Source organism: Chinchilla lanigera, unplaced genomic scaffold (genome assembly GCF_000276665.1).
Source record: "Chinchilla lanigera isolate Chin_1 unplaced genomic scaffold, ChiLan1.0 scaffold00051, whole genome shotgun sequence".
Classification (NCBI taxonomy): Eukaryota; Metazoa; Chordata; class Mammalia; order Rodentia; family Chinchillidae; genus Chinchilla; species Chinchilla lanigera.
The window spans coordinates 10026264-10050797 of NW_004955452.1; the positions used below are offsets into that span (position 1 = coordinate 10026264).

At 53.2% G+C, this 24534-nt stretch overlaps 2 protein-coding genes across 4 annotated transcripts in view; one reads left to right on the top strand and one right to left on the bottom strand.

Moving 5' to 3' along the window:
- The first annotated feature begins 200 nt into the window (after positions 1–200).
- Positions 201–10004, top strand: Hcrtr1 (hypocretin (orexin) receptor 1). Of its 3 annotated transcripts, none has more exons than XM_005395029.2 (8): positions 201–285; positions 2024–2332; positions 2469–2647; positions 3579–3822; positions 4028–4143; positions 5744–5970; positions 6861–6982; positions 8717–10004. In XM_005395029.2, the coding sequence occupies exons 2-8, from the start codon at positions 2134–2136 to the stop codon at positions 8905–8907; spliced, it is 1278 nt and encodes a 425-aa protein (XP_005395086.1). In that variant the 5' UTR covers positions 201–285; positions 2024–2133; the 3' UTR covers positions 8908–10004. The 3 variants fall into 3 exon arrangements, with proteins under 3 accessions (XP_005395086.1, XP_005395087.1, XP_013374917.1); XM_005395030.2 differs by lacking the exon at positions 201–285 and adding an exon at positions 546–630; XM_013519463.1 differs by lacking the exon at positions 201–285 and adding an exon at positions 841–957.
- Positions 10005–12116: 2112 nt separating this feature from the next.
- Positions 12117–24534, bottom strand: part of Pef1 (penta-EF-hand domain containing 1) — a 17492-nt gene continuing 5074 nt past the window's right edge. Inside the window, exons 2-5 of the mRNA XM_005395031.2 lie at positions 18356–18617; positions 15431–15586; positions 14777–14920; positions 12117–13096 (exon numbers count right to left, since the gene is read on the bottom strand). Of these exons, the coding sequence (XP_005395088.1) occupies positions 12867–13096; positions 14777–14920; positions 15431–15586; positions 18356–18617 (792 nt within the window). The 3' untranslated portion in view covers positions 12117–12866. The remainder of the gene's footprint in view (positions 13097–14776; positions 14921–15430; positions 15587–18355; positions 18618–24534) is intronic.

Below are 24534 nucleotides of genomic sequence, written 5' to 3' on the forward strand. Positions count from 1 at the left end.
TCCAGCCCCAAACCCAGCTCTGACTCTGCTGGGTGACCTTGGGCAAATCACTGAGCCAAGCTCGGCCAGCGTCCTCATCTGTATAATGGGAACAGTATCGGCTACCTCACCAGGTCGGTGTGATGATTAAATGAGATCATGCACCTCCTACCCTATAGGAATGGAAGCCGAAGTATCTAGGTTCATTGCCTCACACACAGCTCAGTGGATGTGTGTTGAATCCCTGGGCCCCTCTGGCTCTGCCTTCCTGTCTTCACCTCGCATCCCTGTCTTGGGAGGGGAAAGGTAAGCACGAACAACAAGGAGCCTTAAGGGCCGGCAGAACCGGGAGATAAGCGAGCAGGGCTTTCTGGCATCGCTGGGAGCGCGCGGCTCCAGCAGCACCCAGAGCCTGTCTGGAAGAGGTGCGGGCACCCTCTCACCCTGCGACCAACCTGTGCCACCGTCCTCATCAGCGGGGTGAGGCGGCGAGGAGAGGTGGCGCTGGGGTCCTCCTCTGCACCGCTGTCCCCGGAGCTGCCCAGAGATCCTCTGCACACATTAGGCGTGCCCTCAATGCGCGGCGGCCGGGGACATAAATGTTGAATGAACGCGGACCTTATGAATGAACGGGTGGACGTATGAATGGAGGTAGGATGCAAGCGTGAAGTAACGGGCGAGGAGGATGAGCGTGTCCCACCCTCCTCTGGGTCTTGGGCTGGGAGACCCGGAGCCCAGACCGGCTGGGGTTCCCCTCCCCGGAGCGCGCAGCTCGGTGGAGCCCGCGCCGAGCCACCGCCCGCGCTGGAGCCGGGGCTCGCGCCCAGCCGGGGACTCAGCGGCGCCTCGGGAGGGGGCTGCCTGGCCCCCTCCCCAGCCCCGCGCCCAGGCGCCGGGCCTTTCCCGGAGGAAGGCGACGTCCCGGGCGCAGGGTCGAGGGACCAGCAGCCGAAAACGCCCGGGTCCCGAAGCCAACAGGTGCGGGGCGTGGGGGACCCCCGGGCTAGAGATCGGGGTTCCAAAGGACCTGGGGCGGCGCGAGTTGGGGGGCCGAGTCTCGGGGGTGGGTAACCTGGATGCTGGGAGGCTGGGTCATCATCCGACTCTGCTCACCTCCAGGCAGGCTCCTGAGGAACCCCGAACGCTCTCGCTGCCCACCCTCCGCAGCACCCCGCAGCCTCCCGCTGCAGGGAGGTCCCGCCGAGGGAGCCGGTCAGCCGAGGCCGGTGGGGTGCGGAGTCCCCTCCCTCTTCTCCACGGGTCTCCAGGGACCATCAACCCTACTACACACGTCCGGGGTCGTCCCTGCCCAGCCCGGGGGAAGGAGGGGTTTCAGACAGGAGGGAGGCGCCGGGAGCGAGGCCGGATTTATGAATGGAGAGCGGACTGCGCACCTGCCCAGCGACCCCTGGCGGCCACGGAGGAGCATCGCGGCCCGGGGCTTTGAGCAGGGCCTAGCTGTGGGCCGGAGCACCCCTGGGGGTGGGATTTGAAGAAGGGAGTCGCCAGGGAGGTGGTCAGTACCGTCTCCCCGCATCTTTCCTGGCCATGTTTGTGTGCGCGCCCAAAGGGCAGGGTCTGGTTTCTAATACCTGCCTCGACACTTTTTTTCTGACTAAAAATGAATCCTATGAACTCAAGGAAAGAATGTTTGCAATCGGAACAGCTTCTCCCAAATCTGTAGTGTTTGGTGGATTCCAACAGACTTGGCTTAGTCGTTCTGTGACCTGGAGCAAGGGGCTGGACCTCTCTTTGTCCGCAAAGCAGGGCTCCCTAATAATGGAACGCCTGTAAGGCCGGCCTCTTGTACTCCCGGTACTCAGCGCCGATCAGAGCGCGCTGCTCCTCGCCGCGCCCCTGGAAGGTAGGTCCGGTCGGACAGCACTGGATGCGGAGACTGAGGGTGAAGGGGACGAGGTAAGTTGCACAGCAGCAACACGTGTGGAATTCGGATGTCACCAGGTCCACGGCTGAGAATTAGGAGGCAGCGTACATACAGAGCGCCAGGCACGATCCCTAAGTTTTCCTTCCTTCTTTCTTTCAGAAGCTTTAGGCTGGGACCTCAAAGGCCTGGGTGCAACTTGAGGACTGGACCCGGCTCCCCCATCCTCGCAGAGCCTAGGATGCCCCTTAGCTGCTGTGGCTCCTGACCTCATGGAGCCCTCTACCACCCCAGGGGCACAGACCGGGGTCCCCACTGGCAGCAGGGAGCCATCCCCCGTGCCTCCAGACTACGAAGACGAGTTTCTGCGCTATCTGTGGCGTGATTACCTGTATCCGAAGCAGTATGAGTGGGTCCTCATCGCGGCCTATGTGGCCGTGTTCCTTATAGCCCTGGTGGGCAACACACTGGGTAGGTCTGCTTCTTGCGCTGTGGTACTGAGGGCTCCCCCTGGGAACTGGAGGGGGTCCTGGGCCTAAAGGGGACCGGGGACTCCCTGACTGGGTGTGAACTGGACTGGCTTCATCCTCTCTCCCCCGTGGCCCAGTCTGCCTGGCAGTGTGGCGGAACCACCACATGAGGACGGTCACCAACTACTTCATCGTCAACCTGTCCCTGGCTGATGTGCTGGTAACGGCCATCTGCCTGCCTGCCAGCCTGCTGGTGGACATCACTGAGTCCTGGCTCTTCGGCCATACCCTCTGCAAGGTCATCCCCTACCTACAGGTGAGCTCTCTCGGCACCACTCACCAGCCTGTCACACCTTTCCAAACCAGCCCACCACTTTATGTAGGTCTCGGTGGCCCTCAGGCTTGCCTCTCAGACAGGTCATGGTGGCTCAGTACCCCTGCAGAGTCATTCTTACTGCCAGCAAGGGCAGGCCACCATGGTGGCCACATGAGCACACAGACAGGCCCATATGCTCAGACAGAGATCTGCTCCCTGTCACAGGCATATCACATGGCCATGTGTGCACACACACATGCGAAGTCACCTCTGAGTGGGAGCACAGGAGAGAGAGGGACAAGCCTACAGTGACACAGACACTAACACTTGCTGGACCTGCTTCTTGATCCTAAGGGGCCAGATGTGTGCAGTCCACCCCTGGAGGCGATGCCTCCCACACTGCCGGCCCACACTCATCTCTGCCTCCCAGAATGAGAACTTCTTCCTAACCTCTTGAGGAAAGGGTGGCTTTCTCGGGTGAGAGAAATCCCTCTTGGATTTCTCAGCCTTTTGAGGTTTTTCCACTCAGATTAGCTCTGGTGATCTTAAGCAGGAAGACAGACAGACGAGAGAATTTTGTGCCTCAGTTTCCTTATCTATAACATAGCACCCATCTGATGGGTTGTTGTGTGGATACCAAGCAGTAAGTTCCCGTAAGTGTAAGTAATCGTGCACAGTAGGGAGACACCTACCCTGTGCCAGGTCTCTAACTAGACATTTTCATACATGGTTTTATTTAGTCTCACCAGAATCCTGCCAGCTAGATGGTATATTCCCTTTCTGCAGAAGAGGTTCAGAGTTTTGTGACTTCTCAGGTGACTCCCGCAAGTGGCAGAGCTGGGATTTGTCCTACGCCCAGTATCTCTGGGCAATGCCCCCACCCCCAGACACCTATCCCTCTCGCCTCTCATGTCATATCCCCATGAGGCAGGCCGTGTCGGTGTCAGTGGCAGTACTGACCCTCAGCTTCATCGCCCTGGACCGCTGGTATGCCATCTGCCACCCGCTGCTGTTCAAGAGCACCGCCCGGCGCGCCCGGGGCTCCATCCTGGGCATCTGGGCCGTGTCATTGGCTGTCATGGTGCCTCAGGCTGCTGTCATGGAATGTAGCAGCGTGCTGCCTGAGCTAGCCAACCGCACCCGGCTCTTCTCTGTCTGTGACGAACACTGGGCAGGTAACGGTGGGCCTCAGGGCAATTCCACTGTGGGTTCCCCTAGCTGCTGGGGGTCCCTCTAAAATGGACCCTGCCATGGTGCCCACATGGGATAGAGCTGTCCCAAGCTTTTCTTTGGCCCTGGTTGGGACAGGGTGGCGTCACTCTCGGGGCAGGATGGGGCTCTGAGACTGGGCCTGACCCTTGCATCTCTTGGCTCCTACAGATGAACTTTACCCCAAGATCTACCACAGTTGCTTCTTCATCGTCACCTACTTGGCCCCACTGGGCCTCATGGCCATGGCCTATTTCCAGATCTTCCGCAAGCTCTGGGGCCGCCAGGTGAGGCCCACTCTGGTGGCACTGGCTGGGCTGGGAGGGGTGGGGCCACAGTCTAAGGGAGCAGACAGTCCTCTGCCTTCGGAACACACCCCCCTGGCTACGGCCCAGGGGAGGCCAGGTCTAGGGACGTGGGGATCTCAAGGCCCAAAGTGCTAGTGCCCGCCCTGGGGCACAAGAGTGACCAACATCCTTCCAGTTCGGCAGCTGCCATTTATTGTAGTATTTGCCCCTAGCTGACCTGGCAGCCTCTGTGTTACCACATCTTGTCCCCCACTTAATATGTAAGAAATAAAGACCTGAGTAGCAGTGTAAGGGTCCCCAAAGCACTGACCTAGTGAGTAAAAAAATCAGAGATGAAAACCTGGACCCATGCAGTTGCAGTGCTTAGGTTGTAGCACCACCACAACAATAGCAGCAGCTCCAAGTTGCTTGCCAAACTAGGCTTTGCATCCAGTGTCTTACGACTCTCTAACAAGAAAGGCAGTCTTGCCCCGTCACAGTGCTGAGCAAGGGAAACCCTCCTGCCAGAGCCAATGAGGGCAGAGCCTGCCAGTTCCAGGGCCTGACTTCCTTCCTCCGCTATAAGTGGACCCACAGTGGGTTTCATGGAGAGAGGGATGCTCAGAGGCCTTAGCACAAGTCAGAGCGAGACTGGGTCAGCACTGGCCAGTGAGAATATGCAGGCTAGAGTGTGCTTGGGCTTGGCTGTCACTTACACTCCACACACAGTAACTCATGTACACCCAGGCTGTGCAGGGTGTGGGTGGGGAGATGGACAGGTTAGATCCAGGCCCCGCCATGGAGGAACGCCCAGGTCCTCCCACACCCTGCTGTCTGCTTCTCCCAGACTCCCAGTCTTGTAGGGCAGAGACACTGTCCTCCTCATCTGACAGACAGGAACCCAAGGCTTGGCAGGCCACACAGCTCACGGTTGTCGAAACTGACTCCAGACTGTATATTTCCTGCTCTCGAGCCCCACAGCCCTCTGTTGTGGGGTGATTCGGATTCCCACGCTGGCAATGAGATGGGGGCTTCAAGGATGTCTGTGGCTGCTCCAGGAGCCCAGAACCATCCAGGCTTATGGGCATCAATCCAGGCAGGGACTCATGCTCTGAGGCCCAGGACCATCCCTGCTGCCCTCCTGCTGTCCCTCGCCCAGCCCTCCCCACAGTCTGACAAGGGCCAGGGAGAGGCACAACTCATCCCACCCCAAAGATGGAGCAGGGATTAAGGAGGATGAGTGCCCAGGGCCTTGCCAAGGGTCCCCACCTGAGGTGCACGACAGCTAAGGACTAACGACACCTTTCCCAAAGCATGCTGTAGGTGGCTTCACAATGAGCTAATGCTGGAGAGTGAGGCTCTAATCTTGGAGCCCCATTCTTCCCTGAGAAGTGATGCCACCCTGTCCCAACCAGGGCCACATTGCTCCCCAAGTCCAGAAAGCTCATCTTTATCATAAACATTGGCTTGTCCTATTGCTAGGGTTTATTGGGTTGCCCACCTCCACCCTGCTCCACGGTCATGCCTGGAGTGGGTCCAGCAAGGGAATGGCCCTTCCCGGGAGCCGTACCCAGCGCCGCTGTGTCTGTCTGCTGGACAGATCCCCGGCACCACCTCAGCGCTGGTACGGAACTGGAAGCGGCCCTCAGACCAGCTGGAGGAGCAGGGACATGTTCCCAGCACGGAGCCCCAGCCCCGGGCCCGGGCCTTTCTGGCCGAGGTGAAGCAGATGAGAGCTCGGAGGAAGACGGCCAAGATGCTGATGGTGGTGCTGCTGGTCTTCGCCCTCTGCTACCTGCCCATCAGCGTCCTCAATGTCCTCAAGAGGTGAGAGCACAGGGAGAGATGGGAGTGGAACGGTGGGGCTGATAAGGGACTCTTCCTGCTCCCCCACTGCTGCGCTGTGTGACCTGGGGCAAGTTGCTGCGCTTCCCTGAGCTCTGACCCCCATCTCCTCCATCACTAGATGGGAATAACAATCACCCTTGGCTCCTAGGCACTACTGTCATCAAGTTTTAGGGTGAACAGGTGCACAAGGCAGACAAAGTTGTTGCCTTCACAGAGGCTACACTCCACTGTGAGAGAAAGAAAAGAAACAGAAAAATCCATGTGTGACTTGGGGCAGCTGTACTTGCCGGGAAAGAATGTGAAATAGAGAAAGAGGCCACAGAGTGACGATGACAGGGAGGGGTGTTGGGATGTTGTTTTAGATATAATAGTCATTTTAAGTCTCTTGGGCAGAGACCTGGAGGAACGGAGGGAATGAGCCCGGAGGGGTCTGGAGGGACAGCAGTCCAGGCAGAGGGACATGGGAACACAGCAGAGGGACGCTGGGGTGCTGGGGAAAGTGCATGGACGGTTGCACAGGAGACAGTCGAGGTCTGGGCATGGCCGTGTCCTGGGTGTGTGACCTTGAGCCTGTCGCCTTTCTTCTCTGAGCCTCAGTTTCCCTAGCTGAAAAGCAGATGATGCGTAGGATGCCTGTGTTGATGTGAGGATGCATGAGCCAGTGGATGGGCCGGGGAAATAGGTGACTACGCAGATACACCCTGGTTCCCGCCCCTAGTTCACACTCTGTATTGAGAACCCAAAACTGGAGTGAAGGCCCAGAGCCCAAGCGAAGGCCATGCAGTGGGCAGAAGTGGGGTGTGGGAACCCTGGAGGTCCATGAGCACCACCCCCACAAACACCCCATTCCTGACTGTCCTCCACCCTAGGGTGTTCGGGATGTTCCGCCAGGCCAGCGACCGAGAAGCTGTCTACGCCTGCTTCACCTTCTCCCACTGGCTGGTGTACGCCAACAGCGCGGCCAACCCCATCATCTACAACTTCCTCAGTGGTGAGTGGGCTGAGCAGGAAGTGACTGAGGGCCAGAGGCCCCCAGCCCAGGGCCCAGACAAGGGATGGGAAGGGAGGCTTTACCTGCTCTCTCCTGGGCAATGGAACCCTACTCTGGGAAGGCCTACTCTTGGGGGAGACTCTGCTCTCCCCAGGAACCCTGCTCTGAGGGGCAGACAGGCCACACTTCTACCAGCAGCCAGCACCCAGGATGGAGTAGCAGATTCTGCATTAGTGAGAAAGTGGAAGGGCAGGGGCTGGGCCAGTGGCGGCATGCGCAATAGTCCATCTTCCCAGAGGGAGCCAGGCCTAGGGGACAGGGGGTCAGGAGCCCCTGCCTGAGGGCATGACTGTATCATCCAGTAGTCAGGTAAAACAGCAGCAGCAGCGGCGGCAGCAGCAGTCCAGGCATGGGAAATGGGTTCTGCCTGCTCAGACACACACATAGGCAGGATGGCCAGAATCTTGAGGGCTACCCCAGGACCCACCTCCAGCAACAGCCCTCTGACTCTTCCCCCTGGAAGTTCCACCCTTTTGGACCCCACTCCTGCCATGGGCTCTCCTGCAGTCCTATAGCTCCTACCTTTCCCTCCTAGTCTCACATTGGCCATGGCCTGGGCCCCCTTAGCTTTGGCCCAACAGAAGTGACACAAAACCTCAGGCTGGGGACTAGGCTCTTAAGGAGCAGGTGCAGATGACTGTTTAAGCCTGGACACAAGCTGGGCGTGGTGGTGCACGCCTGTAATCCCAGCACTCGGGAGGCTGAGGCAGGAGGATCGTTGCAAGTTCGAGGCCAGCCTGGGCTACAAAGTGAGCTCAAGGTCAGCCTGAACTGCATAGCGAGACCTGTCTCAAAAAGACAAAAAAAAAAAAAAAAAAAGCCTAGACACAAATAAACTCCCAGAAACAGTTCAAAGGTTCCTGAAGAGATTGGAGGTCAAAAGTAAAATCCTCAGTGCCACTCAAGAATTACCTACCCTGGACTCCAACTCAGAGACCAGGAGAGGAAAGGACAAGGGCCTTCTTGATACCTCTATCCGGTCTGCATTTACTGAGCACCTGCTGTGTGCTTGGTCCTATGCTGAGCACCAGAGATGCCTGATCAGCGAGGGCTTGGTCCCAAATCACCTCCGTTCCTCTGGTAATCTTGGGCTGCACAGGATGGTGTGCAGTGGCCCTCTCTCCCTTACTGTCTTCTCCTCTAAAAGGAGAAGAAGGCAGTTTGGGCAAGCTGCTCTGTCTCTGTGACGTGAGGACAATGCACTACAATCTCTCAGGGTGCAGGGATGCTCTAGGGGACACAGACTGAGGTACCTGGCATGGTGCCTGGCAGTGTGACTGTCACACACAAGTGCTGCTATTGCCATTCCATCTCACAGGGCAGAGCTTGGTGAAAGCCTAGCCACAGAGTGAGCCCTGAGCCCTCTCCACATAGGCACCGAGGCGGGTGGAGGTGACCTGAGGCTCCTGAGCCAGACACCACGTCTTAAGCCAGGCTCTAAGCCAGAGTGCAGTCAAGGAATCAGATGACAATTGCATTTTTGTTCAAGAACGGGCCTCTGTCTCTCTCCCTGGCAATGCTCAGCCTGCCCTGGGGCTCTCTATCCCAGCTCTGCCCTCCCTCCCTGCCCCTCACAGGCAGCTAGGCTGGAGCTATGTCGGTGTCCCTTGGGCTTCAGACCCGTTCCTGTTGCATTTGTCTCCTTATGGCTGTGTCTTTTGTCTTCCAACCAAGGCAAATTCCGGGAGCAGTTTAAGGCTGCCTTCTCCTGCTGCCTGCCCGGCCTGGGTCCCTGCAGCTCTCTGAAGGACCCCAGTTCCCGCTCCTCTGGCAGTCACAAGTCCCTGTCCTTGCAGAGCCGTTGCTCCGTCTCCAAAGTCTCCGAGCACGTGGTACTCACCAGCGTCACCACAGTGCTGCCCTGAGCTAGGGCCACCCTGCAGGCTCTGGGAGGTGCAGCTGACTCCTGCCTGGGCTGCTCCTCTGGCTCCTGGGATCTACCCTGGAAAGGCTGCTGGATGCAGCGAAAGGCTGAAGCTCCAGTCCTGATTTTCTGCCTGTGTGACTCTGAGCAAGTCATTCTCCTGTCTGAGCTTGTGTTCTCTAAGCAGGGTTGATGTGAAGCTTAAGCATGCCCAAGGAAGTCAAAAGCTCTTTGTAAATTGTGAAGTGCTGTGGATATGGTTGCTAGTGTACTTCTCTCGCTTGGCCATACCTGACAGTACCGCCCGCCCTCGTCATCCTGGATGTTGGCCTTCCTCCCAAAGACCCGTCTCTCTCCTGCCAATTAGAGACCCTCCCTGGCATCTGCTATAAAGGTCCCCACAGCATTTCCATCTGGACCAGGGGCTCCCTAAAGCCCAGGGCTGCACTTGGCCAGCTGCCCCGATGCCTGTGTGAACTAATCTGGATCCAGTCCTTCAGAGAGGCCACAAGCACAGCCCATCCTCACCAGGTTCCCAGTGCACACACAATAGGTTGGACCCTGTTGGCTTTGTGGTGTGATAAAACATTCTCCACGCGGTCGTTCAGCACGGAGGCCAGCAGCCCGAAGCAATTGTAATTAAAAGCCTGGCACTGAATGTTCCCTTTCCTTGTCATTACACAAAATCTGTGCTGCTCAGGTTAGGAGTAGAAGGTGGGGCAACTAGGAGACGATGAGAAGGTACTGGCATGCTGTTATCTGCAGATCTCCCCTTCCCCCGCTCCCGGATGGACTTGGCCAGGCCTCAGAGAGCACACAGGGCTGCCTCCTCCGTGGTGCCAAGCATCTGATGCCCACACTGACCTTTCACACACTGCCTGCTCCCAGCCCAATAGCCTCTAGCAAGAAAGAGGACATGGGGGACAGGCAGCAGGTGAAGGGACTTACTGTTCCTTCACCTTCTTGGAAATCAGGGCTTCTTTATTCTCTATGAACCCACAGGCTAAAAAGAGAAAGCTACAGACTTGGCCAGACGTGCTCCAGCTGCCACTGAGATGATTACAGGGCTGCCAGAGGCCCTGATCCTCATTGGCAGAGCAGGACGTGAGTGCATTCTGAAGTGCTGCTCTGCTGGGAGGCGCAGGAGACATCTGGCCCGGGGCAACTCGGCCATGCACACCACCAGGCCTACTTAAATTGATTAATGGAGCCGCAGGCTCCCCTAACCTCAGCTGTCAAGGAGCAGAGTGGGCTGTGGGGTCCAACCCAGGAGTGCATAGGCATGGCTCGTCTTGGGCACCCCACTTGACCCACAGCAGGTGGATGGTATTCTGTACATCATCTCTCCACGAGCCACCAGCACAGCCCCAGCTCACAGTGGACAGTGCAGCTGTTGCCAGGAGGGATGGGCTATCCTGTTCCTCTGTGCTCCCACTGGCCTTGGGACCCAGAGCTGCTTGCAAAGCTCATAGGCAGGTCTAGAGGAGAGGCATGCAGAATGAGGCACAAGGACTCAGCCCAGAGCCAACCATGCCTGCAAGGACTGACCCAGGTCTTAGGCTCTTCACCCACCTTAGGGTCCGAGCTTCACAGGGCAACTGCCTGGCCAAAGATGCCCAAGGACATATACCCAAGCTCCCAGAGCAGGCACAGCCCCCGGGATTTAGAAGGAATCCTTGCATGCAAGGATTCCTGGATGTGGGAAAATTCAAGCCACTGGTTCTATGGGAAAATCTCTCTTATTCTCAGACACCATTTTGAAGACAAGTTTTAGAGCAGAAGGCGGAAGGTGTAGCTTAGTGGTAAAGCACTTGTCTTGCATGTGCAAGGTCTGGCATTGATCCCCAGCACCACGTAAAAAAAATTAAAAAACAAAGATGGGTCTCAGTGGACACTCAGCAGGAACAGACAACAGGAGTTTCATGTAATGGCTGCAGATCTGCCCTGTGGTCTGGGGTGGGCTTTATGCTTCTATGTGGGCAACTCAAGTACTGGACCCCACAGCCCTCTCTGCTTCTTGACAGTTGAGGTTAGGGGAGCCTGCGGCTCCATTATCAGTTTAAGTAGGCCTGGTGGTATGCATGGCAGAGTTGCCAGGGGCTTTATGCTTTCACGTGGGCAACTCAGGTGCGCCGTAAGGAGCAGCTGAAGAGCCCAGGGATATCCAGCCTCAGGGAGCACTTGGGAATGTGTGTGGGTGGTGGGGGAGGGTAGCAAGCGGCACTACCCAGAAGACTGGCATACAGGAAGGGTGATGTGGCCTGAAGAGAAAATCCAAGTCAACAGCTAGTGTTTCCAAGGTGACAGGATTCAGAATCCACATCAGGAGGAAGTTCCCACCAGTTAAAGAGGAAATGAGTTAGCTGGTGAGGCCGAGTCTTTGTCACTGAAGTTCTGCAAGGAGAAGCTGGACTCCCTGCGTGTCCTGGGAGGGGATGTTGGATCCAGATGGGGACTGGCCTCTGGGAAATAGATCCCATCTGATTCTGGATTCCAGTGGCACAGCAGTGCAGAGAAGGGGGCTGAACTGGCTGAGCCTGACTTGCCTGCTGGCTAAACAGTTGTAGCTACTCCCTGCACTGCAGGGAGGACAGGCCTCAAAGCTCTTATCTTCATCTCCAAAAGCCAAAGGATAATCACACCATTACCAGTGATAAGGCTCCCCTGGCAAACTAGATTGTCTGGTGTCTTCAGCTTTTGATTGAAATTCTGTCAGCTCCTTACAGACTTCCAATGTAGACTGGGTATCATGCTGATCTAGAGATCCAACTGGCAGGTACAGATGTCTGTGCTTAATAAAAATGGGGGAAAAGTTATGACTCCATAAATGCAGTTTGTCTAGAAGATAAAACTTGGGCCTGAAATAATAAAAAGGCCGAGACGTGAAAAGTTTGGGGTGACTGCTTCTAGCCTAGCACGTCAGCCTAAAACTTCTATGAAACATGGGCAGCTTCTTGGGTTGATCCTCAGCCACATGGAAGTGAACCTGGCAGTATAAAGTGAGCTGTCCACCACCCCAACTTCACCTTGGCAAAGGAGAGGAGCCCCCATCAGCCACAGCCCGCCCCACCCCCTAGCTGCTTCTCTCTGTATGGCTTGGTACACAGCATGTACTTAAGTATTTGCTGAATGAAAGAATAAATAAGTGAATGAATGGATGAGTATGAAGTTGTAGCTGGGAAGTCATGGTGGAAACAAAGGACTCCAGAGTTCGAATGGTATCCTTTTACTGAAGTTTACAATTTCACTGGACTTTTGGCCCCAAGTGAAAAAAACTGGAAAAAAAAAAAGCATTGGCAGTAGGGTGACATGGTCCCCTGGAGACTGAAGCTGAGCACAGCATGGCAGGTAAGGGAAGGGTCCGAGCTTCAGAGGGCAACTGCCTGGCCAAAGATGCCTGAGGGCATATATCCAAGCTCCCAGAGTGGGCAAGGCCCACGGCATTTAGAAGTTCGCACGCAAGGATTCCTAGATGTAGGAAAATCCAAGCTGTTGGTTCTATGGGAAAATCTCCCTTATTCTCAGACAGATTTCACTGTGGAGAAACGGCTCTGCGCTCCTCTGACAAGATGGCCTGGGTGAGGGAGGACAGGCACTAACGGTGAGAGGCTGATGAGCACTTACTACTAGCATCAGAGTACACAGGGGAGAGCTGCAGGCCAGAACAAGCTGACCAGACACTAACTCCATTGCCATGACTGGCGTCTCTTGGTACAAGGCTGTGCCATCCAACCATTCAGGGCTGTCAGAGCATTCAACTTCCAGTCTTCTTTTAGGTCAGGCTCTTACCTGTGTAGCCACAGGTCAGGGCCTCCCTATTTGGTGGCTCTGATGTAGGACTTCCAACCCCTGGGAACAGTGCTGCCTCAAGCAAGGAAAAATTTCTACAAGGGACAGGAAAAGAGAGGCCCACATGCTTCTCCCACACTAATGAGCCAGGAAAGGTCCTTGGAGGCTGGGTCATAGCATCCGAGAAGCTGTCATGGTGACAAAGTCCTCGAAGCTGAGCCGAATGTTACCCTGTACAGCGGTGTCCTTCTCCCGAAAGGCCTCAGTCAGCAACTGCAGCTGGGTGCACACCTGGATGAAGCGGTCGAGCTGCATGGCAGGACTGGCAGAGCGAGGGCAGTAGCGGGAGACCAGGAGCTGTGTGAACTGGGGGCTCAGGTTGTAGCCCATCTGGGACAGAGCTGGAGAGGAGGGGCACAGAAAACAGAATAAAAGCCTGCCACGAGCACCTCCATCGGCCAGTAACACTGGAGCACCGCAGATCAGGGGATTTTGAGAGGACCGGCACAGAAGCATGAAGAGACAGTGAAGTCCCAAGGTCTGTCAAGATGTCAGGAGCACAACGGGGACTCTGTCTGGTTGCTCCCTTCACTGAAAGGCCTCCTTTCCCCAAATCTCCCTCACGGTTGTTTAATCTGGGCTCACAACAGTGGCTCATCCGCACACAGAAGGAAGAAGCGGGGATGTCCCCGCCTAAGGCAGACATCCAGGGCAGCCCAGCCCAGGTTGAGCTGCATGCCTAAGGGCCCACAGAGCTAACGGAGAGCTGAGATCTGATCCTGGGCTGGTAAGAAGGCAGGAAGCCTTCTTCTGGGCAAGCTTCTTAGCTCCTCTACCCTTCTGTCTTATTACCACTAAAATGAGGCTGACACTTAACCTTGTGGGTTCTGTAAGAATCAAAGGGAGTGATCATGTCCTGCACTTAGCACAGTGCCTGGCACTCAGTAAGTGCTGTTTTAATAAAATCATTGTCTCCCTGTATGAAACTGCTGGGACCGTTCCAAGATCGCCTGCCTGCACTGCCACCTCCCACTGAGATGCTTCCTGCCTTCTTCTCCACATAACTTACCAGCCCAGTATCAAATCTCAGCTCTCCTTTAGCTCTGTGGGCCCTTAGGCAAGTTATGTACATTAAGTCTTGGTTTTCTCATTTGTAGAAAGGAGACCCTAAGGGATCCTCACCAAAGGGTGTGGAATAATAAATAGGATCTAACGCATGGGAAGAATGAATTCTATACATCTATTAAAGATGTTTATTACAGTGCCTGAGGCACAGCAAGCATTCACTAAATGCTAGTTTTGCTGCTATTAGTGTCACCCTTACCCACAGCTATGGCACAAGCTGGCAAGAGTAACGACCATCTCCTCTCTACCAGGGGCAGATATGGCGCACTCACTCCCCCCAGACTCCCTTAGTCTGACTGAAACCCACAGCCAGGGCAAGGGATTGGACTCTGGCAGCCCTTGCCTCCTCCTCAGTCACAAAATTCTCTTTTGGGGATCCCACAGACCCACTAGCCCCCTGTCCTTTCGTCTACTGGCCTTACAGAGTCAGATCGGAAACAGACCTGGACCTGTGGCTTCAGGTCATCTTACCCGACTACAACTTTCAGAGTGTGCTCAGTCCCACAGCTGGGAAAGAAACTGCCTCCGGCAGAGGTACCAATACAGCCTATCTTTCTGAGGCCCTGCACAGAACTCTTTCCATCCCCCATGCTAGGAATGAGAGGAAGCGACCATACAAACAAAACACATTGGTCTCCAAGTGCCCCAGGGCATCAAGTTTCCATATCTTAGGCTTCCTGCCACCTGGGGCCATGTCACCCAGCATGGCCAGACTGGCTGGGTGTCCTACCACCAGGTGCTCCAGCCCTCGTTCTACACCCAGTCTCTCCTTGCTCTAGATTTTGACTCAGTGCTCCAACCAGGTCACAGCAGTGTGGTAAGTGGGCCTACACTGAGGACAATATTTTGGGGTAGAAGTGGACATTTGCCACTGAGAAGAAAAACCTTTGTTCCATCCTACGGAGTAAAAAGAGTCCACCTCTGGCCTGCCCACCATGCACCTGCCACGCCCTCACCTTGCTGCAGCTCCGTGTAGCTGATAGAGCCTGAGTGGTCCCGGTCATACTGCTGAAAGAGGTTCTTCCACTGCTGGATGAATTTCCATAGGGCTGAGAAACCGTAGACGTCAATGTGGCCTGACTTGGTCTTGTCAAACATGTCTGAGGGGTAGGCAGGGAGGAGAGGAAGGCTTCAAAACTGAGGGCCAAGTGTGCCACTGAGGGAGCCCTTCTCCCCAGGCTGGCTTGGGAGATTCCACAGAACCACAGAACTGAGACCCAGATCTCTGTGCCCAAGGTACCAGCATCAAATGCAGCACCAGCCTCCACCCCAGCCACCCTCAATTCCATCCCAATCAGAGCTGTTTTCTCCATTGGTGCAGTGGCTAAGTCTCAAGTCTTGGATCCATGCAGATCCCAACCCTTGCTGTTTACTACCAGGGCAGGGAATCCCTTTATGCAAAATGGAAAACTGAGTCAACCTATAACTCAGTGATCTAGAACTTAAAAAAGATCCAAAGGAAAGAGCTCTCAGTCCAGGGATTCTTTCTTTGAACCTAGCTTCCTCCTGGACCAAAAGACTTGTCCTCAGAGTGGATGCCTGCGCACCTAGTGTCAACTATCAGGTGGCTCTGCCCCAGCTCAAGCCCACAGAGAGGGCCCAGGACTCACTTATCATCATGAGGCATGTCTCGTCATTGAATGAGGACCAATTGGAGTTGACCAGAGCCTGCTTCAGTTCCTTGATGGAGATGTAGCCACTTCTATCAGAGTCCACAGACTGGAACCAGGAGTAGGCTTCAGGGTCCACGTTGGGAGGAGCGCCACCTGGGGAAAGGCGGGTGAACTCAGGGAGTCAGACCCAGGTCTCCAGGTCAATCTACAGAAATGCCCGGAAGCTTCAGTGCCTCACTAGCTACAGGTTTTCCCTACCCACAAAGCCTCACAAGTCTCCCTACCTGTTCCATCAAGCTGACATTCTTACTGTGAGGAAAGAGGCCTTCAGCAGACCTATAGGTATTTGCAGTTGGTTTCTGCTCCAAGAATCTTTCAGGTACTTTGAGTAGTGCCCCAGTCACTTCTCTGTTTATGTTTCCCGTCCCCCTCTAGCACATCACGAATTTTCTGGAAAAGGTAAGCTGAGAGATGGGAAGGCGATCTTTTGAAAAATTTGAGAGAGTTAACTGCCACAAAGGGGCTCACAAGAACAGTGGCAGAGACGGCCATGGGAAGTTGTGGAGGAGAGAAATCACCACCCAGTCCCAACGGTGAGCCAGAGGGAAAAAGGTTTGCCTGGCCGAGGGCTGAGTCTGACCTTGGACAGGAAATCCAGGCAGGTGCCACCTATCTTCCTGTACCGCAATATCATGAGGGAGGGAGGGCCACACCCTTCGCAGGCAAATTTTATAAAATGTGTGGGCCTCATGGTTTATATAGAAGGGCTTAGGATTTGGAATCAAAGCAATTTGGATTCTTGGCTCTGATCCTTACTAGTTTGTGTGGCTTTAAGTAAAATATGTAATTTTCTGAGTACTGATTTTCCCATTTCTAAAATGAAACCACTTCCCAGGGTGATTGTACTGATTAAATGATAACAGCAAAATAAGGCTCTTAGCAAAGGCCCTGGAATGGGTAAGGTTAGATTTTCGCAGAGGAAGGAATATTACAACTGAGTCTAAAAGGATAATAAAGAAAAGAAAGGGCAGATGGCAAAGGCACAGGGTGCAATCACAGTCCTCCGAGGGGTCTTGGGTGGGTGGGAGGGGAGGAGAATAACGGGTGAGGAAGCTGGACAGGGCCTTCAGAATGTTCCTTTGGGCAGAGGGCGGCTCTAATAGTCCAATCTGTTCTCCAGAACAGTGGTACTCCAGCACTGAAGGTGGCACCTCCAAGGCCATCAGCGCAGGTGATGCACGGACCGTGCCTTCTGTAGGACCGAAGCCAGCGTGAGGGCAGGGAGCGGTGTCACTAGCTACTCTGGGAAGGAGGCAGTGGAAACTAAACAAAAGGAGCAGCAGAAGGTGAGTGGCTGAGGTGTGAGGCATAGCCCTCCAGTCTTATCCAGCCCTAGAGATTACCTCTAGCCTCTGGCCTGGAGGGATTAAGCCTTGAACCAAGAGCTCCTTTCTCTGCAGTGACTTCCAACGTGCTTAGAGACAAGGTGTTAAAAAGGATGGGGAAATCTTTGAGCACGGCTGAGCTGAAAGCAAATGGCCAGATGCTCTGGGCTCTGAGACTAAAGGCCACTGGTTGGCAGTGCTCAGAACCCCCAAGATTGGAGCATCTCCTCTGGGGCCACCTGCCTGAGTAGAAACACTCAGATGCTGCTTGTTTCCCAGTAGTGCATTCCCTGGGGGCCCTTCCTATGCACCAAAGTGATTCTGGGCTGCCTTGCTGGTGGCTTAGTCTCCCAGGAACAATCACTCTGTAAAGGAGCTGACCGAAAAGAGTTTGGTGGGAAGCAAAAGAAAGGGCTGGTATCTCCTCTCCCTGATCTTGTCTAACTGCTCAGATATCTCACTAAGGCCAGAGCCCCCAGCCAAGGCTCTCTGCACCTACTAAATCTCTCAGCTTCTGCCCCGCACCACCTTGTCTAGAACCTCACCGTCAGTTTCTCTGGTGTTCCTTTCCTGTATCTCATCCTCCTGCCTGCCTCAGCATCTTTTAATGGTAAAGCTCATGTCACATCTGCCAGCATATTAAAAGCCAAATCCTTCCCATTCTAAGAATGCCCTAGAGTGAGTCCTCTCACAGAATATTGTTTACTAAGCCCTCCCTACAAGCCAGACACTTTCTCATTTAATCCTCATAAACAACCATGGGAGGTAGTGGTACTGCTCCCATCTACAGATGTGGATACTGAAGCTTAAAGAGTTGAAATGGTTTGGTCAGGTCAGTAGGTAGTTTGACCTCAAAGCCAACCTTTCAAAACTACACTGTCTTGCCTTCCTATAAAGGCAGCCAGTCTCCTTCCCACACGAATGGGCTTTCTCCCCCAGTAGAGTACAGTACTGTCTCCAATTATTTATTGATCTCCTTTTCCCTATAAAAGCATTGTAGATTCTCTCTGGCTACCTGGGGGCTCACAGAGCTCCTCCATGATACAAGCATCCATTCCCATATTACTGATGTCAGACCTGCCTGGGGGATGTGCTTTGGCCAACAGAGCATACACAGACATGTGGCACTGCAGAGCAGCAACCTTAAGAGGCTCTGCCATCCCTACTAGCTGTCTTCTCTTTTTTCTGCCACACAGATAACATCCCAAATAAGGAATGCTCCCTCAGCCTGGATCTCAGAATGAAAAGACACATGGAACAGAAACTCAGCTGCCAACCTGCAGCTGCCGACACATAAGCAAGAGTAAATAAGTATGAGCAAGCAAGAGAAATAAATGCTTGTGGTGAGCCAAGGAGATTTTGGAGTGGCTGGTACCACAGCAAAGCTGACAGTCTTCTCATCCTGCTGATACAGACTGGAAACAAAATGCAAATGTGCCAGACACCAGGATACCTGCATAGCAATAAAAACGACAAGGATGAATTATGAGTAACTCAGAACCAGGTCAGAGGACCCAGAGTCCAAGATACTACTTACCCTGTCCATAAGGTCCAGGCTGCTGTGCACCATAGGAACTTGGAGGTGGCTGACCGTAAGGCCCCCCTGGCGCTGCACCACCATATGGTCCTCCTGGGGCACTGGGGTGTCCATAGGGCCCTCCGCCAGCTGGTGGTCCATAAGGCCCTCCAGGGGCAGGACCCCCATAGCCACCACCATACTGTCCTCCACCGTGGGGGGGTCCTGGGTAGTAGCTGCCCGGAGGGGCTCCAGGCGCCTGTCCTGCAGCTCCAGGGCAGCCCTGTGGGAAGGTATCAGTCAGAATGATGAGGCTAGTATGGCCAGTATGACCACAGTATGGCACTTTATAGCTATAAAGCACTTCCACTGCCATTCTTTCAGCTGATTTTATTGGCAGGGTTGGAATTACGATCCTCTTGCTTAGACAGGAAACCTAAGCTTCTAAGAAGCTGTGAGTTATCCAACGTCACACCACCAATGGTCTGAAGAGTCAAGGCTGGAATCTCGCCCTCTTGACTCCCCTTTTCCTGCACAGCAAGGGGTTCCACAAAGGTGGGATCATGTCTGGTTTGCCACTTCAACACCAGCTCCCAGCACAATGGGTGCTCGGTAAGTATTTATTATATAAATGAGTAGTCAAATGAATCAAACAGAATTCTAAATGTTTACCCTGTGCAGCTCCCATCTTCATCTGCAGAATTCACAGCACAGACTTCATTTGCCACACAGCCCTGACACTCATCAGTGACCAGCGCTGTGTCTACAAATAATATCCATTCACAGCATGTCTTCCTTACTTTCGGTTAGCTCAACATATAAAAACATTTCCCTAGCTTTACTCCCAACTCCGAGGCAGGCAGGGACACCCATTCCTAAGCCAATATGGCACAATGGTGAAAATAATTAGCTCAAATTCAGGTCTTGCCAGTTACCAAGTGGACTAATGACTTACCCTCTCTAAGCCTCAGAATCTTCTGCTGCAAAATGGGACTGATACTAGTGTCTACCTCAGCCACTATAGGAATGAAATGAGATGAGTTATGTGAAGCACTTGACATAGGACCTGACACAGAGTAAGCATTGGATACATGTTAACTATTAATACTAGTCCTTCTCTACAGAAGAGGAAACTCAAGTCCAGAGAAGTTACACACAGGCTATGGAGAAGGTTAGGCAAAAAATCCAGGTCTCCTGACTCAAATCCAGGTCTCCAGGCCATTTGCGCATTAGAGCTTACATGGGAGCAACATGACTCCTGTCCATCTCTACATGCCACAAGTCAGTGACTCGTGAGGCTTGGAGTGTCCCACTATATGCTCCTAAATGGCCAGTACCGGGCCTGGCAGAGCACATCACCAACACATCTGCAGCCATGCTTAGGTCAAGCACACGGAGAGCTGCTGGCCAAGTTCTAAGGACAATACAGGTGCCAGTGTGTTCCAGATCAACTTTTGGTGCCCCACTGACCTAGCACTGAAAGTCTGGGCTTTCTCCTTTATTGCGTTTGATAGGTCCTGAGACAGTTACTCTTGAGGCTAAGGCCAAACTCATACTTCATCTAAGGAAGGGAGGCTTCTCAGCAGAGGGCAGGAAGCAACCCGGCCACCTCTCCCACTCAGTATCATGGGGCCTCTTCCTCCCTGGAAGCTCCCTAACAGCAAGACTCTCACAGACGATGAAATCATGACAGATCTTGATTCAAATCTCTGCTCTTACCGGCTGAGTTCATGCCTGCTTCTTCACAAAATATAATAATCCTTTCCTCGTTGGATTGTTCCATGTATTGCACAAAATATGTGTAGCAAAATTCAGTTAGTTTAATTTTTAGCTAAAGCAGCCCTTGATTCAATGAACAAAATCAATCAAAATAACTAGCTCTGGCTGAAGCCAGGGCAAGTTCCAGGGCCCTCACCATGGGGGCCGCCTGCCTTGCTAGATTCTGAGAGGACTTGGAAGCACCCTCAGAATGACCCAAAAGAGAGTCTGAAAACCACTAGTGGAAGAAAAATGGTTCTAACAACAAAGCTTGGAATGAGCAATTGATAAAGCATTGCAGCTACTGTTCTTATTCTATGAATTGTTACTATCAGCAAAGTCCCAGCCCCGGTAAATCCGGGGTAAAAGATGGTAAGATATTCTGAAGGAGCTCACAATTAACAGATGGGTATGGGGCTACTCTGTAACACCTAATGGAACAGCATAAAAAATAGGTGTATAACTTAGACACATAAGCCACTTGCCATGGAATTGCAATGGAAAGGGGGTACAATCAGAGGGATTCCACAAGAAAATGACATTTTATCTGGCACTTCGGAATTAACAAGATTCCCAAGGAGGCTGGAGAGGTGTGACAGGAGGGGTACCCCAAAGGCCACTAATGTAACTTATCTCTCATTTTACAGATGAGAAAATTACGGCTGGGAGGGACACAGGCTTGCCCAAGTCCCTGAGAGGAAAAGGCAGAAGCGGGCAGGACTACCTCCCCACACCAGCCCACACCAAATGACTCCCCTGCCTTTGCTACAGAGCTCCTTCAGGAGCAACAGGGTGCAGGATTCCAGGCTAGGACACTCTGGACACCGAGACGGGAAGCAGCTGCTGTCAGAAGCCCTGTGAGCAAAGCTCTCCCTAGTCAGGGACCTGAGACCCAACTCTCCCATTTGGGAAACGCTCCACGGACAGCAAAGCAGACACAGCCAGGCAGGGCTTCTGCCCTTCCAACTCTCACTGTAGGCCCTGTGCATTGGAGCAGTCTGGCAGCAACAAAACCCTCCCCTTTCTCTCCCACACTAAAGCCCCATAAAGCACTTGCACATATGCAAACATTGCTGGCAGAAAAAGGGAAGAGAGTAGTGGCCTACTTCTCAGATGAAGAAACTGAGTGCAGAGCTGTGAAATGACTTCATTCAATGAGTGTTTATACAGCACAACTTGAGAGCACAACACTAAGGGGACCCTGCCCTTGAATAGCCCACACATCATTATAAAACAATCTGATCAGTGCCAGCAGAAAAATCTACTTACATGCTAGGAAGGCCACATAGACAGAGGAATCTGTTGCTTGCTGAATGAATAAATGAGCAGTCACATGAACAATTCATGAAATGAATCACAAAGGCTTCCTGGAAGAGGAAGCAGTAATATCAGAGTTGGAAGAAGAGAAGTAATATCGGATGCCTGGGCATTCCTTGCAAAACAAGGCAGTGGAAGATGCTCCAGACAGAAGGGAGAAGAAAGACAGCATGGACTTATGAGTGAGCATGATGTGGTCAGGAAATAGGTGAAAGAAAGAATACAGTGGGAATCCAGGAAGGCGCTTTACACATTCCTTGACCAACCACCTTTCCCATCACCTCTCAGTCAGCAGTGGAGTTATCTGCATCTCCTCCCAAGAGTAAGCTCCCCAGGGGCAGATGCTGGGCCTCAGTCATCAGGTAGCCCAGGGCCTGGCACAGTGCCTGGCACCTGCAAGCCTCCATAAATATTTGAACAAAGGAGCACGACTTTAAAGTTTGGGCTCCACGCTGGAGAAAATGGAGTCCCACAGAAGGGTTTCCAGTAGGGAGGAACGTGATCAAAGCCTTGCTCAGAGAATCAGCCAGTAGTGTGGGGGATGAGCTAGTGGGGCGGCAGCAGCCCAGGTACCAGGCAGGCAGGGCATGAACCAGACAGCAGACTTGGGAACAGGGGGGACGGCATGGGTTCTCTAGCTATTTCAGAGATAGACTCGACATGACTTGGGAACTAATTAGATTAGGAAAGAGATGGAGGGGGAGTGAGGAGAGGGAAGTGTTTAGGATGACTCAGGTTTCTAGCCTGCACATGACAAAGGAGGCAGAACCACCAGCTGAGGTGGAATCCAGACTGGGGAGGAAGTTTGGGGACAACGGTAGGCTGGTTCCCAGGGTCACTGAGTTGTCGGGAAAAGTTCGAATCAGAAATGAAAACCAGTGCTCCTGACTCCACTCTCTTTTATAGCATGTCACACTGCCAATCCTTCTGAGAGTTTTTCCAAGCGCATTTCATACTGACAAACACAAGATTGTGCAATAGGGGGGGAAAAAAAGAGTTCAGTAACCATGGTTTCTAAAGCCTCACAGAAAAACTACCTCTAGGTCTTTAGCTGATTACAAATAAGTTACATTTAATATATCGGGGGGCTGAGAAACAATTATAACTGAGGCTCCATTCAATCAGATTTCACTGATCCTCAGTACTGGGAGGTAAGTGCTACTTTCCCCATTTTAGGGATGAGAAAATTAAGGTGCAGAGAATTTAGTAATGTGCCTGAGGTCATACAGTTGAATAGGTGAGTTGGGACTCAAAACAGGTCTGCATGAATGAGTGCCTGGCACGTAGCAGCACTAGGGACTGTGCTAAATGTCTGCCAATATGATGGCTTTCTAGAGCAGAGAGTGAGAGGGAAAGGTTGGAAAATGCGATATTTCAGTACCTTCAGACCCAAAGATCAGGGTGGCTTACAAGGAGCTTATTTTTTCACTCCAGCACCTAGGTCCACTTGGAGAACTACGTATCAGAAGAAACCCTACAGACCTTTTGGTCCAGCCTCTTGGTCATAATGGAATCTCTACAGTACTACCCGGAAACTTGCAAGTGATGAAGCCCACCCTCTCCCAAATAACCCACTCCAAAAGTCCTGTATTTTCTTTCAGCTCTGAGGACTCATTCTTCTGCCCCCAAGACTCCTGTGAGGCTCAGAGGTGTCAAAGCCTGGTCCATGCTGACTTCTGATGAGGAAGGGAGGAGGCTGCATCACAAAGACAAGCCTGCACCCCAGAGCTAGCCCTCAAGTGCCTGCTGGAAGAGGGGGACCCCAAGCTAAGGGGTTAAGCAATCACAAGTCAGAAGGGATGGTTTGGGCACGCACCAGCAGAGCCTCCCAAAATATTTAAAAGACAGACAGGGCTGGGGATTTAGCTCAGCGGCACAATGCCTGCCTGGCAAGCGCAAGGTCGTGAGTTCGATTCCTGATACCGGAAGAAAAACAAACAAAAAAAACCATTTAGAATCCTCCTCCTCATAGGGGGAGGCCAGCAGGCAGCAGGCGCCTGCTCTGGGAGGCCTCGCAGGTGCCTGGTAAGGCAGGCAGCAGGTGCCCGGGAAGCGGTGTGGAGACCACCGCGCTGGCTGCCGCCACACAGTCAAGAAACGCTATACCACAGAGAAGTGCTGACAGAATAGGCCCACCAGGAGACGTGCATGAACCATCCCGACATGGAAAAACCTCTGGGAAAACACGCCACACGGCGGGTCGCTCTTGGCCCTGCAACTGAGAGCCAGAAAGGTCTGGAGTCAGTGCAGGAGCAGCTGATGAACAAGGACGCGGAGAACACGAGAGTACCGACACCCGATGACTCAGAGGTTGAGCTGACTGGGGATGTAGGAGCCATTCGGGAACTGGAAACCAGGAGGACCTTAGCAATTCCTGGGGAGACCCCCTGGAGGCCATTCTTCCCCTAAATGTACAGGCTATAGTGGAGGAGCGAGTGGAGCTATGGACAGGTCTGCACCAACACTTCATGGATTACATGGGTGCCCAATATTCAGATTTTGAAGAACCACCTTCATGGAGAAGGTACGTGTCTAGGTTACCTGCCTGGGACACTTTGCACCTAATGGTGCTGAGACTGACTAGTGGGCCAAGGACCTCATCCACATGTTCCTGCCGCCTGTGTTGACAGTTGGGGAGAGGACACTAAGTGGTTGCAGGGTCCCAATGTTCTGGGATGTTGGAGAGAACACCTCTCTACTTTCTTAGACAAGAGGCATTGATAAAGCATACTTCCCTGGGTCCCAGTTCAGTAAAGGGACAAACTATTCTTAAAGATAAGTTTATTACTCAGTCAGCCCCAAATAGTAGAAAAAAGCTACAAAAAATGGTTTTTGCCCCAGATAGCTCACTTGAGATGTTAGTAAGAATTGCCTCCTTAGTATTTTATAGCCATGAAGAGGAGGAAGCCAAGGAGAAAAAACAAAGAGACCAAGAAAAAACAGCTGCCTTTGCTGCAGCACTAAGAGAAACAGACCCTAAGTCTGATTCTCAGGGCCCCAAGAAGAACTCGTCGACTACATTCATCTGCTACCGCTGTCAAAAGCCAGGCCACCTTGAGAGGGACTGCCCTAAGAAGCCCCCTGGGCCATGCCCTGACTGTAAAGGTGACCACTAGAGGTCGGAC